At 45.1% G+C, this 19,501-nt stretch overlaps 1 protein-coding gene across 1 annotated transcript in view; it reads right to left on the reverse strand.

Moving 5' to 3' along the window:
- Positions 1 to 19,253, reverse strand: part of SLC9A1 (solute carrier family 9 member A1) — a gene marked incomplete at its 5' end in the record, with an annotated part of 67,104 nt that extends 47,851 nt beyond the window's left edge. The window contains one exon of the mRNA XM_083750708.1: positions 18,908 to 19,253. Within this exon, the coding sequence (XP_083606834.1) occupies positions 18,908 to 19,253 (346 nt within the window). The remainder of the gene's footprint in view (positions 1 to 18,907) is intronic.
- Between the last annotated feature and the right edge of the window lie 248 nt (positions 19,254 to 19,501).

Below are 19,501 nucleotides of genomic sequence, written 5' to 3' on the forward strand. Positions count from 1 at the left end.
ACCTTTTCTCCTGCTGCTCAGAACGCAGGGAAGGTAAGCATCCAGTGTTGTGAGAGAAAAGAGAAACTGTGGAGAGATGCTGCCAGTTGAAGCAGAGAATTCTGGGCTAGAGTTGCCCTAGGACTGCATACCTGAAGGGCCTCCGCCATCAGCTCTGGGATCAAGGGCCATGGGGATGAAGCTCTATCTGCACCCCAGGGTATGGTATGGGTGGAGAATAATCTGGCCCCATCCACTGGCAGATGCAGGGAACTTGCTTTGCTCTTCCCTGCTAGAAGACAACTTCTAAGAACTTTATATAAATTAGCAGCCGAGTTTGTTTTTTCCCTCCTCCCTCCCACTCACTTTTCCTTCTGTGACATGTCATTTGGGCTGTAAGCCTGAAGGCAGGGGCTGTCTTGTTGTAAGCCATCCTGGGAGCCTTTTGCAGCCGGCTCATGAGTTAAAAGATGCTTTAAAGAATGTGACAAAAGAATCTGCCCTGTACGAAGTTGCTGCCAGAGGTCCCTGTGCTCTTCCTGGACGTTCTGCATGCAAAGCATGTTCATGTCTGTGCACATGCACACACGTATTCACAACTTAAGTAGCTCACATGCATTGCATTTACTTTGACATCTGCATCAGAGAAGAAACCGTAGCAGCAGATGCTCTCCTCACATCGGCCAACCTGTCACCACCCGCCACGTAACACCAGCTATAATAGCATGGAACAGCTCTTCCCACTGGGGATTACGAAAGCTTTATAAACCATTAAATATGAATATCCATTAAAGCCACAAGGAGAGGAAAACATTGCATCTTGGAAAACAGGACCATAACTAACCTGGAAACCAAGCAAGATTATATTATTACTTCTCATGACTTCGAAGACAGTTGAAAACTTGATTTTTATTCTAAGTGATTTTTGTAAACCGCCCTGGAACTATGGTTTATCATTTTAACATGTAAAAGCCGATTCACTCAAGATTTATGGTAGCTCTAAAATTACAGCCAGCAACATACGGGTCATAGGCTCCAATCCAATATTTTCTTATTGGCAACACATAACAGCTAAAGGATTAAGACAGGGGCAGGGAGCCTCTGACCCTTGAGATGTTGTTGAACTGCAACTCCCATCAGCCCCAGCAAGCATGGCCAATGGCCAAGGATGATGGGAATTGGTCCAACATCTGGAGGACCATAGGTTAGCCAACCCTGACCTAGGGGTTTCAGCTAAGGATAAATGGCCATTTTTGTTCCCACCACTGGCCATGCTGGCTGAGGCTTGCTGCTTTCAGTTACTGTGTTGTCCATGGTTGCATATTGTTTTATTGTTAATTTCTGAGCCAACCTGGGAGTTGACCCAAATATTAAATGTCACTAAATAAATAAATACAGGGCTCAAAGACAGTGTCTGAGAAGCATGTTTGCGTGTTACCAGAGCATCAAATGCAAAACCTCTATCTAAATGCCAGGGAGTAAAATGGAGAAATTCACTCTGAAAGGGAGACTGATGCTACTGAAGCTGGTTCCCTGTTTGCACATGGAAACTATTAAGAAGTTTGTAGTCCTTATGGCTTGGTGCAATGATATGGTTTGGTATCAAGCATCTGTGGGCCAACCCAGCAGTCATTCAGTTGCTTAGACAAAAAGGCTCACAAAATGCTTGTTGGAGAACTTCATTTGGTGTCTCTCTTCGGCTAAACATCTCTGCAAAGATGCTGGTACACGTGTGTTATGAAGAAGCAGAGATTTGACAAGGTAGCACAAGATAAACAGCTTATAGCAGAGCAGTCGGGTGGGGGGAAGGCTTCGCTATCTATTACTGTACATCCAAGCCACTGAGTAGATAGATAAAGCCTTCCTGTTTCACTGAAGGGCAAATCAATCATCTTGACATTATTTAAATATTGCTGATAAATTGGATGATGACTCTGATATAAAAGAGCACTTAGCTTAGCCCCCAAGAAAGGATGTAGAATTATTCAGTGTGGCATCTTTTGTTATAATCATTTTTATCATGTTTTTATCATTTTGCTTCTCGCTTATTGCATTTTTACTATATTTTAAAAACTTTTTTTAGGCTACCCATAATCATATATTGAAAGGTGGTATAAAATCTGATAAATATAACTGATATACTAAACCTGCAACCTCTCTTTTATCCATAGTAAGGTTTAGTAGCGAGTTCAGGTTTCACAAACAGCCCTTCTGCCAGGCAGTTTCCACACAATTCAGATGCTCACTGCTTGGACACATGTGTACGCAGTGTTAGAAACTGAGATATGAAACCTAGGAGCTAAATACTGTAGCACCTTAAACCTAGGTTATGGGTGCAACAACAGAATGCCTAGGTGCGCTTTTTTATAACCAGAATACAAAGCTGAAAATATTATGTTCATTTTTCACATGGTCTAGTCCTTCCCATGGGACACGGGTGGCGCTGTGGTCTGAACCACTGAGCCTAGGACTTGCTGATCGGAAGGTCGGTGGTTCAAATCACTTTGACGGGGTGACCTCCTGTTGCTCAGTCCCAGCTTCTGCCAACCTAGCAGTTCGAAAGCACGCCAAAAAAAGTGCAAATTGATAGATAGGTACCGCTCTGGTGGGAAGGTAAGCGGCGTTTCTGTGCACTGCTCTGATTTCGCCATGCTGGCCACGTGACTCGGAAAAACTATCTGCGGACAAACGTAGGCTCCCTAAGACAGTAAAGCGAGATGAGCGCCACAACCCCAGAGTCATTCGCGACTGGACTTAACTGTCAGGGGTCCTTTACCTTTTTAGTCCTTCCCCTTTGCAAAATACATTATTTTGCAAATTTACCCTGGAAAATTTAACTTGTTGCACAGAATTTTATTTTTTAAAGCCACCAACTATAGGGAAGGGATGCGGGTGACGCTGTGGGTTAAACCACAGAGCCTAGGGCTTGCCAATTAGAAGGTCAGCGGTTCAAATCCCTGCGACGGGGTGAGCTCCCGTTGCTCGGTCCATGCTCCTGCCAACCTAGCAGTTCGAAAGCACGTCAAAGTGCAAGTAGATAAATAGGTACTGCTCCGACGGGAAGGTAAACAGCATTTCCGTGTGCTGCCCTGGTTCGCCAGAAGCGGCTTAGTCATGCTGGCCACATGACCCGGAAGCTGTATGCCAGCTCCCTCGGCCAATAAAGCGAGTCTGCGACTGGACCTAGTGGTCTGGGGTCCCTTTACCTTTTTAACTATAGGGAACCATTCCCATTATCTTATTCAACATTATAATTTGTTCAATAGCAAACATATGAGTTATCTTGCTGCACTTTTGCATTTTGTTTTTGGATTTAGAGCCAATGTTATAAGGGCCTTCTGTCTACAATAAACAAGAGAGGGAAGAAATCTCTTTCCCAGCCACAGTATTTACAATGCAAAGGTCTGGCACCTTGCTAAGTATGTATCTGCTCACTGCTTGGTCCTGATGGGAATTGACAGTTTTGATTTGGGCAAATTAAGCCTTGGGGATCAAAAGAATAAAAAGTGTTTACAAGGCTGGCTCCTGCAATTCATTCCTATTTACATTTCTTTTTTAAAGAAGTTTCTTCCCTTGGTGCATTCAAGCCATTCATGAAGAAGTCAGATGAGGAAAACATGCACAAAACGTTTTCCGTGGTGGTAAGCTTTAACCAGCTGGTTGCCAATAAATCAGGTTCCAGAAAGTGAAAGAATTGAGGCATACATTCTCTTTGGTTTTATCTCTTTGGCCTTGCCCTGGGATCATTTTCTTTTCATAACAGTAGGATAGTTATGAATGCCCCCGTCCCCCTTACACACCCTCAAAAGGGGGGGGGGGAGCTTCCCTTGCATTAAAATTGTATATGTCAATTTGTAGATGCAAAATATAGAAACAATTGCTGTCATTTGAATAGAAATATAATCCATCTCATCATAGTAGGAAAGACTTTGATCAAGTGAATGATACCCAGGAACTGATCCCCTGCGCTAGCTGTTGATGGGTCGTTTCAAGGCCCTTCCTGCTCTCGCTTTCATATCTCTAAATACATTGGAAAAGGTCAACAGAGGTTATCTAGATAATTTTCTAAACCTTCTCACATAATATTCCTAAAAATTAATCAGGATCCAGGGCAAGCCAATCCATCTTGATCTCTCCAGTTCAATTTCTTCAAATACCTGTTGTTTTTTTTACTGAACAACATAATGTTCTCTGTTCTTTCCAATTCTTCATTCATTAGTGTCAAGGTCTTGACACAGCCCATAAATTTAAGGTTTCCCGTTGAGACATTCAATTTGCATTCTTTTAATAACTGTTGATGCCTCTAAAATATATGACGATGCTGGATTCTCATATTATATTGCGATGGGGACACTCCTGAATCAAGTGAAGACATGAGTGTCTGTTATATAACCTGGTTACTGCCAATGAACACCTGAGCTATCAATGAACACCTGAAGCTATCAAGGATGCTTGTGCAATAGCTAGAAGGAGAAGTTTTCTTGTTGTTATTTTTTGTTAAACTCAGCATCACCGTTGGTAGCTACTACCTTCAAACCATCCCACATAACTAGGTGGGGCTGGAATGATAATGTTTCATTTGGAATACAGCCAGATAAGGAGACAAGCATTGTTGATGGCTGGAGGAACAGAGACGTTTGGGGTGGGTGGGTTGAGGCGGAGACTCAAAGTAGGCACAGTTTGATTTGTGGGGGATTATATTGCAGTCCCATGGACTGCAAGAAGATCAAACATATCGATTCTTAAGGAAATCAGCCCTGAGTGCTCACTGGAAGGACAGATCCTGAAGCTGAGGCTCCAATACTTTGGCCACCACATGGGAAGAGAAGACTCCCTGGAAAAGACCCTGATGTTGGGAAAGATGGAGGGCACAAGGAGAAGGCGACGACAGAGGACGAGATGGTTGAACAGTGTTCTCAAAGCTACCAGCATGAGTTGGACCAAACTGCGGGAGGCAGTGGAAGACAGGAGTTCCTGGCGTGCTCTGGTCCATGGGGTCACGAAGAGTTAGACACGACTAAACGACTAAACAACAACATATTGATGTAGCATTCCTGACCTCCCAACCATGGTTAGAGTGGCAGATTCACCAGAGGGTGGCTTACACACTCTATTCCCTTTTCATAGCCAGCCACGGTTATGGCTTTACATCTCTACAACTGACTACTTTAACCATGGTTAACTCTAGCCAGGGTCTGCATTGCCCACAGGGACACCTGCCTGGCTCTCATACTGATTTAGGGGGAATCTGGATGATCGAGTATGTCTTTTTCATAATTCAGTAAGGAGGGTGCATTTGTATTATTATCTATTGCACAGCAGTATTTTGTGCATCTATAAAAGCTCAATAATAATTAAACATTTGCCCACCCCCCAAAAAGAGCAAGGTTTGCAAACCACCTTTTGACCCTCAGTTTGACTGTTAAGATTCTGAGCAAAGCTAACCACGGTTAGTGTAAACAGGGATGAAGCAGCTTAATTAGCTCCTCTTGGTTTTCTGACTTAATTTTGGCTTGCAAAGAAAATAATGCCTTTGAACAAGTGACATCACTGACATCAACCTCCAGTGTGGCAAAACTCTCTCTCACTCCGGCACTGCCTAACCTCAAGAGGAACATCTGAGCAAGCCGTTATACTAATTATTAAAGCATACCCAACTTAGAATCAGTCCGTGGTATTCATGAAGCACAGCATATTGAGAGCCTTCAAAATATCATAAGGGTGTAATCATGTGCAGTTAGGCTGCTTAAGTCTCATACACAAAGTATTATTATTAAGCCACTCCATGAGATATTACCACACTTGAGACGGTAATTAGGATCTAAAAATGGGTTCCGGCTCCATCACTCAGTATTTTATTAGGGTGAGCTTCTCTCTATTCCAGAGCGAAAAAGCATGCCTGCATTTTAAGACACTGAAATGCTATCAATACATGTGATTTCACACAAAGAAAGGAAGCTTTATTATAAATATAAATTTCATTCGGTGCTCCAGCCCTACACACCTCAAGCATTATTAACTTACGGAACTCTCTGCCACAAGATGGCCCCTTACTCAGATGGCTTTGAAAGGGGATTAAGCAAATTTTTGACAGCCAGTCATTGCTATATATCCAGCATGCAACTCTACAGGACTTGTCCTGGCTAGAAACAGTCATCACCTTCACACCAAGCTTGTGGGTTCCCCCAAGGGTATGTGACCGGCCTGTTTGAAAGCAGGTGCTGGAGCAGATAGAGCTTTTTGTCTGGTGGTACCCCAGAGAGAGCGGGACCTCAGATTAACCAAGGATCCAGGAAGGCCTTCTTGCTCAAACAAGACACAAGCCCCTTTATTCTCCATCCTGCAGAGGAGCCGATGGCCAGTCTGGGTAGCCGGAGTCAGCCCAGGGGCTGAAGGTACTTCAATGAGAAGGCTGCCACCGTTATGGTCACCATACAGGCTTGAGTAGTTCACCACATGGGAGAGGTGCATGTGGATCCAGCAGTTCGCCAACCCGATCAGACCATCCAGAAAGAAGCGTGGTGATTTGGTGGAAAAGAGCGTCATGATCAGTCATTCCAGCAGTCATGCTATTCATACACACAATGCCAACACCCAGAGCAGTGTGGGAATCACTGCATGCCCCCAAGACTCTGATGCTATCGTTTATTTTGCATGTGTATGCCAAGGAAAGAGTGTCTCTGGTTACTTTGATAGTACTGGGGCATCACCCAACTAACATGTTCCATCAACGCAAGGATTTATATTGCGCAAGGCAACTCCCTGCTCCTTTCCTTGCACACGGCCTCTCCACATCTGCTCTGGAAGGCTGGTGGGGGAACAGTTTTAGGGAGGGCACAGGGGAAAGAGGGAGGAGTCCTGTTGGAAAAGCCTGAAGCCTTGCACTGTCAGAACAAAGGACTTAGTACGACACTGGATACAACCTACTATTTTGTCAGTGCTGTATGTCCTTAAACCGAAAGTTAGCCTTCATCTCACGCTCATATGGAATGCAGAAATGCTTGATCTGGGCATCAAGAGCCAAACTACATGTTCTGGGCAGGTAAATATTGCTTTTTAAAAAAAAATCTCATGGAAAGTTCAGTGTTTTGTTTTTAAAGCAGAAAGCAGTTACTTATGGGTGTAAAATCAGAAGCAGGGGGAGAGAGTTGAAGGGGGGCACTTAGAACCTGGTCATTTTCCCTCTCAAAATCACCTCCCAAAAGCTATTCCTTTCCTCTGCTCCTGAGAGTAGGGACATACCTGGAGCCACCTTAAGGTCGGGGCAATTTTGAAAGGAAAATTCTGCAAGGGCACAACTAAAACTCCCTTCCACAGTCACCTTTCCTCTGCTTCCAATGAAGTCTTGAGTTGTTGCTTTTGGTTTTTTATTTCTTTAAGTCAGGGGGAACTTGCACAGAACTCCATTTAATACATAGTTTTGCCTGAGCAACTAACATATTTTGGGTCCAACATCTTTATTATTTATTTATTTATATTAAATTTGTGTTCCGTCCTTCATTCAAAGATCTCAGGGCAGTTCACAAGATTAAAAGCAAAGAACAAACAAAACTCATTTCAGAGATTTTAGAGGGTATATAGGAAAATTTTAATTTAAAAATTGCTGGGAAAGGAGTGTATCAGTTGTATGCTGAGGTTAACTGTTATGAAATTTAGCTCTCAGTGCTTTGGACTTAAAGTCTTGCGACTCTAGGGGGGGAACCACTGACAACAATTTTTAAGCATCAACAAAAATGGAGGGATCCTTCCATTATATGAGGTGACCCAATGCACTCTGTCCCACTCCTCTATGCCTTTGCTATACAGTGGTACCTCGGGTTACATACGCTTCAGGTTACAGACCCCACTAACCCAGAAATAGTGCTTCAGATTAAGAACTTTGCTTCAGGATAAGAACAGAAATTGTGCTCTGGCGGTGCGGCAGCAGTGGGAGGCCCCATTAGCTAAAGTGGGGCTTCAGGTTAAGAACAGTTTCAGGTTAAGAACGGACCTCCAGAACGAATTAAGTATTTAACCCGAGGTACCACTGTACAGTAAACCCATGACTTAAACAGCGGTTTTGTTCCAGGGATCACACCTAAAGCTAGAAACATGTACGGTCAAAACACATTTGGTTCAATGGCAGGTGGACCTTGCCCAAGTCATTTTCACAAGAACTCTGGCCCCTTTTTTATTTCAGCAAAGCTGAATGTGCACAAGTTAAATGCATGCAAGTTGCAGGCTTACTCTCCTTGTGTAAAACTGGAAAACTGAAGGACCTGAAGTTGTGCATATGAGTGATTTTTACATTATTTTCATCATCATAAAATAGCAGTTAACAACATTAACTGTGCAAGAGGTTGTACCGGCAGATTCTCATCTTTGAATTTACTTCCATTTTCTTGCACAACGCTCTGCTATGAGGTGCAAAACAGCCATTCCATGTGCAGCAGAACACCCACTGGATCCAATCCGCGGAGGACATTATCTGGTTACCTTTGCATATTAGTTCCCCCACACAAAAGTGTTACTAGCTCACATGCATTTACACTATCCTGCCTCCCAACACACACCTACACTACCCATTTTTTATACACCAGAGGTCTGAAAGTGGGAGGGAGGAAGCAATGAAAAGCTGAACTACTCTTCCAGATTATAGGAACTCCCCCTCCCTGGTCACTTGGAAGGAAATTCTAGCTCCCCAGAGGCGAGGGGTAATTTACATGCCTAGTGGAAATATCTGTTATACTGAGCCACGGTTGTTAAGAAAATTCAGGAGAAGCAGCAGCAAAAAACACTAAGAGGGCTGGAAACAAAAATCAACGGTGTTCATTGGTTAAGAAAGGTAAGATGACCAAGAGTATTTGGGGAGTTAAAAGATGAAGGTTTACTTCCAGGGTGAACGTTACTCCGGGGTTCAATTGTGTTGAGCGTGTATCTCAAGAGAGCAAACGTTGCAGTAGAAAAGCCGGGATATCATTGCAGGAAGCCGCCCAACAGAGCAGATGACATTTCTGCAACGCAACCATCCCACATTACAAAAATAGCACATTGTGTAAACGGACCCATGTGAGGCTTGTCGCGGGTGAGGTATATCTAATAAGCTCCTTGATAGCACATGGCTCAACCCATCACCCAGCGGTCAGACAGTCTGTTCAAGTGCACACAATCTGCAAGCAGTTCACTTTTTCAATCATCATAATTAATACGAAAAGGCTTAAAGCCAAGATCGTTTGGCAGCCAACCTTGCTTGCCTAAATTATAGAGGTACTTTCTCCCCCACCCTGTCCCCAAAGCACTGGTTGGAGTTAGGTGGCAATTAAGAGCCAGGTCAATGAAGCCGGTGGCTGCACACCCACCCAATCAGCCAGTCCTGACCTAGACAGATTGCAAAACCCAAGGGTTGCAAACAGAAAACCGGCGGGGGGGGGGGGGAGGCACCCTCTGCAATGACTCAGTCATTACAGCAGTCCCAGCTAAGAAGAAGAGCTGCATCAGCTGCTGATCTTACATCACACACAGCTTAGAAGAGGGGGGTGGAGGAAGAGAAAGTCAGGAGTGGAAGAAAGTGTACCCAGAGGCTGCATTATGTTAAAGACACCTCACAGCTTACAGTAGTAAAATGTTAAGGACATCTACGCCAGCCTTCACCGGCCAGGGGCCTTCCAGAAGTTTTGGACTACAACTCCCATCAGCCCCAGCCAGCATGGCCATGCCCCTAAGGCGCAGTCATGGCAGAGCAAGCCATGAAACTCAGCTAAATACCAAAAGCAGCCATTTAATAGATTGCACATTAACATAACACACACATGAACGGTGAAAAAGAAAATGCACTCAAACAAAGGCCTTTGAGACAAGTCAGTACCTAAAAGTATAAAGTATCCTTGTTAGTAGACAGGGCCTTTCTTTCCTTTTAAAAAGTCTATTGACTAGGAATTTGGGTTTGAAGGGTCCTGGCAGCCCTAACCTGGCCAAGCCAAAGTCTAGCTTCACTTCAAAGGTTGGGGATGGGAGTGCGAGGCCAAGGCCTCCACCTCCAGTATATATTTAAAGCAGTGTCACACCAGTTTTAACAGCCATGGCTTTCCGCTGCAAAGAATTATGGGAACTGTAGTCCGTTAAGGGTGCTGAGAGTTGTTAGGAGATGGCTGTTCGTTTCACAGATCTACAATTTCAAGTGTTCCCTGCAAAGGAGGATTGACTGCTAAACTGCTCTGGGAACTGTAGGTGTGTGAGGGGGAAAGCACTCAGCACCATCAGCAAACTACATTCTCCATACATTTACATCCGTTGCTCTGCCCCCTTTGACTTATTGCTGCACTCACAGCACTGGCATGTGGCCCTGTTACCGGAAACCTAGAAGAAAAAGCAGCCCTCAGGTTGGAAATGGGTTGCCACACCAGCCTTAAAAATTCACGCTTCTCCAGCTTGCCATCTCCAAAGAATTATTACCACATTCAATTTTTTTCCTCAGGAATCCTTCTGCACTGCTAAAGATCTCTGGGGCACGATCCAGGGTTTACATAGGGAGCAGGCAAAGCACAACTAAAAGGGAACAAAATATTTTGACAAGGTGATGGTGAGGGTATCCCACTCAGCCAGAAGAATATAAAGACGCTTGACAGAAGATCCAACACCAGTCATGAACATTCATCACCCAAGATCCTTTGTGCCTGATACTTGGACTCTTGACAAAATGTCAAGGAACAGATGGCTTGTGCCTTGCGACTGTCATCACAGATCCAGAACCCGGTGATAATTAAATCTGTCTCCAGAAGAAGGATGCTTGGCCTAGCTCACTAAAGATCAACCACAATTTTAGCTGGAACCCACAACCAGGGATGAAGAAATTGTAGTGTGCCAGATGTCACAGGTTGTGCTAGGGGTGATGGGATTTGTAGTCCAAAACATATGGGAGGGCACCAGGCAGTGGCTACTGGTGCCCACTGAGGCTGGTGGGATGGAAGGCAGGGAGACTAACAGCAGGTGGGGTCAAAGCCAATGACAGACAGAATCAGAACCAATTATAATTTTGTTCTGATCCTCTTCCATGCAGAGTTCTACACTGAGGCTAAGGAAGCGGAAGCTAACTGGTTTTAAGTAAGATGGCAGGAAGGTGGGGCTGTGCCCCTTTGACCCTGTTGCACCAACATCCGCAGGCACCAAATTGGCATGTATTTAGCATGTATTTCTAATGGGGTTTTCCATTCATTTTTTTATGTTTAAAATAAAAAAGACTTCTCCATATTCAGGTAATGCAGAATTTGCACAAATGTTGCCAGAGAGCAGACTGAAAAGGGGGGGGGGGGAGTTTTAGTCTGGATCAGGATGTAGCCAGGTTCCAGGATCACTAGGTAACTGGTTTTAGAACATATAGTTAATAGTTCTCTACATTAATGGCAACACAGGTGCAATTTTAGTCTTAAAGAGAGGACAGTCAGCTAAATAAATTAATGAGAGGCCAAGCGATGGCTGGAGACGGTGTATTACTTTCCCCCAATAAAGAGGTACAAATTTTTCCATGATTTAACAATACATCCATTTTTCACCTGGGGGTAATACATAATCAGAGTGCTAAATAGGAACGAAGGGTAACAAAAAAAGTCATCGTACAGAACAGACTGTATCCCTTTATTATAACACTTTTGGCAGGAGGCTGCAGGAAAAGCTGCAGCCTAGAAGACCGTTTAGGTCGCTACAGAGCAAAGCAATTGGAATGAATGCATTTTGGAACAACACATCTAGTTTGGACACAGAGTGCTGTCATACTTCAGGGGCAGCCTACAACTCCCAACAGCACTGAGCATTTTGTTTAGGCTGGCTGAGGCTGATGGGGGTTGTAGCCCAATAACATCCAGGGACAGTGTGTTGGCTACCCTGCCATGCTTTCTAAAGCATGCCCACATACCGTCAGGTTTTCATTTTAAGAATCATTACACAACCTCAGGATTTGGGACAGCAGCATGCTTTTAAAAAGAAGAAAGCTTAGTGAGCATAATTCTTGCCTTACCAATGCCTCATCATGTAAGCAAACAAGTTTGCTTGGTACATTAACACACGAGCCCCCTACAAGAGCAACAGGTGGGGCAGACAATCAGATAAAAGTGCATGGCAAGCAGCACAAGACAGAACCACAGAGGCAGACAAGTATCCTGTTATTTCCATCTCATCTGCAATTGTCTGTCTCGGTACTACAATGAGATGCAGGAGTGGTGCCAATTAAACACCCAGATCATCAGACAAAGAGGTGGATGTGCTGGAAAATGTATCTCAAGCCCCCTTTCTTCTCCCACATCATTAAAAGTGGAGGTGCATCAGCCCAGCAACCAATTTAAGCAAGCCACACTTATCTGGGAGACACACAGATTTCAGAACTAAATTGTTAGGCTCAACACTACAATCGAGTGTTATGGGCTAACGTTGCAAAACACTCCCGGGTAATTATCCTGCCCATGTTGGTCTGACCTTACATTAGATGTCTGGAAACTGGCTGGAACAGAAGCAGCTATTAGAGAGGTGTCTGCATTAGGGAAGGAGAAGAACTTGGTCCAGTCCATATTTTAAAATGAACCAACCACCCAGACTAATACACTGATGGGAGAATTCAAACTTTGCGCTTTTTCAACCAAAATTAGGAAGGCCACAAATTCCCCATCCTTGCTCTAGGGCAGGCTTCAACAGCACAGGGACTCCCCCAAGGAAAGAGGCCTGGTGTCAGGTACAGATGTGCCCTCCTAAAGTATCTTAAGTTGCGTCAGTATGAACAAAGGCAACATATTATAAGATATTTCTGACCACGTTCTGCACCTGCCACGTAGAGCCACTATGGTACAGTGGAAAGCATGTCAGGCTAACTGGAGAGAACCAAGTTCAGGCCCCTGGTCAGTCATGGAGCTCTCACTGAATGATGTTAAGTTTGGTTGAGGGAGACTGGCCTACCTCTCAGGGTTGCTGTGAGGATGAAATGGAAAGGGGAGAAAGAGCCATGTACATAGCCTTGATCTCCTTAGAGGAACAGCCAGATATAAATGAAATGAATGGCCCTTAAAGCACTTTTTGTAAAATTTAAGGCAGCTGTTTTATTCTTTTTCAGCACCTACAGTATAAAACAGCCTTCCCCAACCTGGTGCCCTCTAGAAAATGTTAAGGAGTACAATTCTCATCAGCCCTGACTACTGACCGAACTGGCTGGGGCCCGATGTGAGTTGAGAGAGTCCAGCAGCACCTGGAGGGCACCAGCTTGGGGAAGGCTGATATGAAACATAGAGTAACAGAAAGGAACAGAGACTTGCCTGAAGGTTCACTCTCTGAAACATGCATGTAAGGAAAAGGGGGTAGGGAAGGCAATGGATGAGATACCGTGAATCAAAACAACTCCATGAATTAGAGAAGGTTGCATGAAGTCAGAGGTGATGCTTCCAAAGTCATGGAAAAGCCTCTGGATGAAAAAAACACACACATTCTGGGGACAATATACTATTGCAAAAGAAAGATGATGTCCTGTGGGGGCTGGGAGGGCAGGAACTAGTCTTCTGGCTAGATGTACTCTGCCAGCCCTGCCCCACCTAGTGCTCTGCACATATTCTACACTACAACTATTGGGTGGTCCTGGTCTCCTTTGGTATGAAGGGCAAAATATCAGTGTAATAAATAAATAAATTCCCATCGGCCCTGAAGCCACTGGCCTGCTGAAGGCAAACTTGGCTGTCTCCCTTAGTAAGGATCCTCATTTGTCATACTGACCTGTAATCCCTCTGTAGAAACATGCACGCAGGATGAGTTTCTGCAAAGCTAGCTGTTTAGTAGAGGGCGCTTTTAGCTTTTAACTGCTTGCAAATAAAGATGAAAACTGTCAGTTATCAGTAGTATTAACATTATCATTAATTAAATTTGTATGCTGCCCTTCATCCAAAAGTCAAAGGGCAGTTCACAACATAACAATACAAAATGAGAACACAAAATACAAAACAAAACAAACCAATAACTGCCCTCCCACAAACACATTTAAAAGAACACAGAATTAATCAGCCCAAAGTCCGATGAAAAAGAAAAGGTTTAGCCTGACACCTAAAGATATGTAAGGAAGGTGCCAGGTGAGTTTCCCTTGGGACAGCTTTTCACAAACTGGGAGCCACCACAGAAAAGGCCCGTTCTCATGTTGCCACCCTCCAGACCTCTTGCAGAGGAGGCACATGAAGAAGGGCCTCAGGTAACAATTGCAAGGTCCAGGTCAGTTCATAAAAAGAAGAGGTAGTCCTTGAGGTATTGTGATCCTGAGCCATTTAAAGGAGCCTGTGGCCCCCCAGATGCTTCTAAACTACAACTCCCATGACCCCCAACCACTGGCCACCCTGGCTAAAGCGGTTGGGAGTTGGAGTCCAACAACATCTGGAGGGCCACAGGTTGTATTGCCCTCTCTTATGCCTTGAGATTTGTGCATTCATTATATTACAGGACTCTAAGCTGCATAACAGCATATCATATCGCAGCGAGAAGGGAGCGTTCAAGACTTCTAGGAAATGAGGCTGGGATTTCCACCCAATGATGTAACTTCTGCTGACACATTTTTCACATTTGTGGCATTCCAATTTAATATGAATTTCTATGGAATACTTGCGTTTAAGCACCAGGAAGAAACATCCTTCTTCTCCCAGACCTTTGACTAATTAAACAATCTATGGCCTTTTAAAATGTGTAGGGGGAAATTGTTTTGTTTGTTACTATGTTATGTATTTTTGTGTTTATATATTCTAAACCGTCCTGTGATCCTCGGATGAAGAGTGGTATAGAAATTTAAAATATAATAATAATAATAATTTTATGACTGAAGAGTGAAGACAGATTCTTAAATAGAACCTATTTCCATTAAAATAGTGTATGAAAGTGTAGCAAATAGTTCAAAAGTAACAAACAATTCTTAAACAGCAAAGATGGGAAACCTGATGGTTTCCAGATGTTGCAAAACAAAAACTCCCATCATCCTGGAGCATGGAGCATGCTGTCTGAGGCTGATGGGAATTGAAGTCCAGCAACATCTGGAGGTCAGCAGGTTCCTCATTCCTCATCTAGCGTATGTATCTTCATGCAGATTCAGACTTCCTGGCAGCTTTCTCCTTGCACTGTCTTTGCTTCCTGTAAGCATAAAGTCCAGTCATTTAGAGCTTGAGTATTACACCATCCACAAAACACAGGAAGCGGCCGGCCACATCCACATAGGCTTGCACATGGGTACTTGCTTGACCAGCATTCCCACCTCGTCCTTCCGTCCTCCACAAGCTTCTGCATTGTGCTTCCGTTTCCTTGTGCATTACCTGCCAAGTCAGTGAGATGCCTGACAATATGCATTAATGAAAAAACTGCAGGGGAAATGTTCCATAAGTCATGTGCAGGAAACAGCATACCCAAAGGAAGCCACCTACTTGTTGGGTAGCACAAGTAGGGAGATGTCCTGGCCCGTCCAGAAGAGGAGGAAGGAAGAAGAGGCCATGGATCAGAGCCCTCCTGCTCAAGCCCCCAACTTTGAGACTCTCCCTCTGAAAGCCACACAGGGCTCCTCCTTCCTTGGCTCAAGATGAGAAGACAGGGCCATCCAATGCCAGAGAGGCCACTTCTCCACCAGATGAGTGGGGAGAGAGCTGCACATCACAGATGGAGCTCTCAGGGGAGGAGGAAAGAGGAAGGGACAGGAGCAGACCCAGGTCCTTCCAAGAGACAGGAGTTCCCCACGTCAGGCCAGGAGTTCACAGTGGGGCAGGCAATGTGCACAAGTTAGCTGGACTTTCCCTGCTTCTGTTTAAAACTGATGGGTAGGCAGGGCCAACTGTAGACAGCTTCCCTATGCAGTCTCCATTTGCAGGTCCTGATCCTGGAACTCAGATCCCTGGCCTTGTCCCTGAGCTGCATTTAAGGAGCCTTGCAGCCCTTCTCCTAAGTTGGTTTGATCCTTGCCACATCTCTGGGGCCTAAGAGTGTCTGGAACAAATCCTCTTCTTATCTTGTTGCAGGGTTTGCACTGTCTTGTCTGCTGGCATAAAGCTTGGCTTCTTTACATAAAGGAAAGGGCACTTGTTATGATCAGCACTGTTTTGCAGGCTTCCTATATGCATCTAGCTGGTCAGAGTGAGAACAGGATGCTGGACCAGATGAGCCTCTGGCCTGATCCAAAGGGGCTCTTCTCATGTGCTAGGTCAGGGGAAGCAACACAATCATCACTACTCAACTTTTCACCTGCAGGTACTTTGTGCACTGCATACCTCTCAGCCAAAAGCACCTGTCTCCTTTTCAGTACTTACATTTTATCATCTAACAGCCTAACCTAAATCAAGGCATTCGGCTGTATGAGATCCCAGGCTATGTTAAGAGAGCCAGTCCTGTCACTGGTACCCAATTTCCCAAGAGGCAAACATGCAACTCCATGACTCTAGTTCTTCATGCAAGTTTTTAACATTAACAAGGGGGCAGATAATAGCACAAAGGAACAGATCATGAAAGCAAGCACATCTCTCTCCATCCCTTTTCCTTTCACTTCCTCAGTGAAACAGAGGTAATCTCTGCTACAGTCTGGGATGAAGCATAGAGGTGTGACCTCTATTCAGAAGGCAGCTTTAGAACCTGTGATACAGGCCTCTTTCACATGCAGAGATAAGTCATAGTTAATGGCTTATTGGGATCAAGCAGCATGATCACTCCCACTTCACTCCTCCCAAGGTGTGAGCATGAGCAACAAGCCATGGAGTGTTAGCTTCTCATTAGGTCTGAACCTGGGAACAAACCACAATAATTTGTCCTTGGCCTGCTGATCAGTTCAGCCAGGAGACACAAACCGTGATCCTGGTTTGCATATAATAAGACGAGGCTTTGAGGCTTGCTGCTTATGCCAGGGAACAAGCTAAGCAGGAGCGATCAGGCAGCGTGCACTAGCAAACCTCTTGACCCTGAAAAGCTATTAACTGCAGCAAAGTGTTACATGTAAATTGGGCCACACATGCGGGATGGGGAGGCTTGGGCCAGGGGGCAAAATGCAAAGATCCAGACCTCTCTGTTTGGCCCTTATGGTCACTGGCATGAGGCCCCCAGAAAGTTGCCCAGAAGAGAATGTAGCCCTCAGGCAGAAAAATACTCCCTACTGCTTCTATAAATGGGAGCAGGGCTGCACAATTGTGGAAAAAATCCTTTGCTGCATCCATTTAGGATGCTACGTTAGTCCCTGACTCTAGGAAGGTCAGCCTTGGCTTCAGAAGAAAAAAGAAGGAAGGCGTAACGGAAAGCTGTCTTTGTGTATGATCTCTTTCGCCTGGAGTTTCCAAGAGCACTGTCGAGCATCAAGCAGAGGGGGTGGACCAGATGGCCTACAAACCCACTTCCAATATTTGAGCAACTTCACCTTTGTCCACAGATTGTCTTCAGGGACTTGGATCTACCATGAACACAATCATTGTTACTGTCTTCAATGCAACATAGGAATACAAGAAAGCTACCTTATGCAAAATAAGATCATTGGTCCATCTAGCCGAAAAACATCTACACTGACCGGCAGCAGCTCCACAGAGTTTCAGACAGGGAGTTCCTCCCAGCCCTACCTGGAGATGCCAAGGGATCTCTTAGAGCTTTGAACGCAGAAGGTTCCAACACTGAGCTACGGACCTTCCACAGTAAAGTTAACCATTCAAACCCTTTGGAATGGCTGTTCCCTGAAAACCCAGTACCTGGCATTTGAAATTTGCCAGGTACCAGGTACATTTTGCACTAGAGACTAAGTGAATATGCCCAGGCACCTGACATCTCCACCATCTGGAGGTGCATGCCTGGGGGATCCTTGGATCTTGCTTGCTTTCACACATTTAAAAACACGTCCTGTAGAATTCTGTAATATTTTATCTGCACAGTCAGAACAAATTTAGTCAGAACAAATTTCAGGAACCAAAAAGTCAAATTGAAAAATATGACATTTGAGCTGTCTGGCCCCAAAATGGCAACAAGCCATTCCGTTTTGGTGATTATAACCCCGGTTTAAGGAGCCATTTGGCGCCCAGCTTATATATATGAGTTTCTAACACTGCTTATATTGCATGTGACTACAATGGGCCAGATAATACATAGCACATACCACAAGGGAGTTCTATCCTGAAGGAGAACATGGGAACTTCCCTTCTTTAGTATGCAGACGTGACCCTGCAGAGTATCAGACGCTTTGCTCCTAAGCAAGCACCACATGTGATCATGTGTCATGTACATAAAGAGCATCACAAGAGAAGTACACCACTCCACAAACAACTAAGCATTCTGCCTGGCCTCTGGTTAAGTCACATAAGTGTCTCAGGACAGCCTCAACAGTATGAAGGGAGTAGCAACTTCAGGGAAATGCAGCCCTGCAATGCTTCAGATCAGTGGTACCCATCAGGGCAAGCCTTGGGGGAAGAAGTCATGGGTCCCACTCAGAAGAATGAGCAGGAGGATCCCCAAGCCCAGCGAGACTGACCTACCACCTTCTGCAGTGAATGAAGCAAGACACGTTGCCACCTAGGAAGAGAAGTCCACACCCACCCACCCAGTAAGATCTTAAACTGAAAATCTAAAATCACCTGGCCAGGGGCAGATCTACTATGAAACTAATGAAGCTTAAGCTTCAGGGACCACGATTCCCACAGGGATCCCAGAAACGGCTTTAGTCCACATTGCATTAAACGCGTGACTCGAATTGATTAATTTGTTGTTGTATATATTTCAACAATCCCAAAGTTTGAGAGTCAGCAGAACAGATGTTGTAAACAACCGCACTGAAGAAAGTAAACAGACCCTGTCGCTGGGGGCCTCATAACAGTTGAAGCTTCAAGGCCTCCAAAATGTAGGTCCACCATTGCACCTGGCAGTACCGGTTCTGCAAAAAATACAAAATGCAGACCCATCATCATACACAAACACACACCAACCAACCAGACACATTACATACCCAGTTTCATGAGGCAGGCGAGCAGGATCCATAGCGCAATCTCGAAGGGGATCCTTACATGCTTGTAGTCGATGCCCAGGACAGGAAACGCCTTCTGGTGCGTGTGTTTTCCGGGAGCTGAAGTGTTCTTGGGGTGCTTGGACTCAGGGTGGGTGTCTAGGGACACCGGCGGAGCAGTGGTGATGCTCTCGACCGCCGCTTTCAGCTCCGGGGAGTAAACTTGCTGAGTGACCCCGGGGTTCGCGCTGCTGGTGCTGCCCGGCAGCAGCCCCAGGAGGGCCGCTGCGCAGAACAGGAAGGGCAAAGCCCGGCAAGAGCAAGGAGCCCCCAGGAACCTCGCCCCCATTGGGCCTCCGAATCTCTCCCACTCCAAACGAAAAAGATAAAATGAAACGCACCCAGGAGGAGCTGCTGGCCTTAGCAGGCGGCGGCCGCCGTAGCTTCTTTGAAGGAAGGGGGGAAATGTCAGAGGACACAGCTTCCAGGGAGATGCTTCATTGGAGGAGGAAGAGGAGGAAGCAGGAGCCCGAAAAATAAAACGAGGCCACCGAAGGATCCCGTGTCCAGGTGGAAAACCTAAACGGAGACTGGTGT

Source organism: Podarcis gaigeae, assembly GCF_964106915.1.
Source record: "Podarcis gaigeae genome assembly, chromosome: 8".
Taxonomy (NCBI): domain Eukaryota; kingdom Metazoa; phylum Chordata; class Lepidosauria; order Squamata; family Lacertidae; genus Podarcis; species Podarcis gaigeae.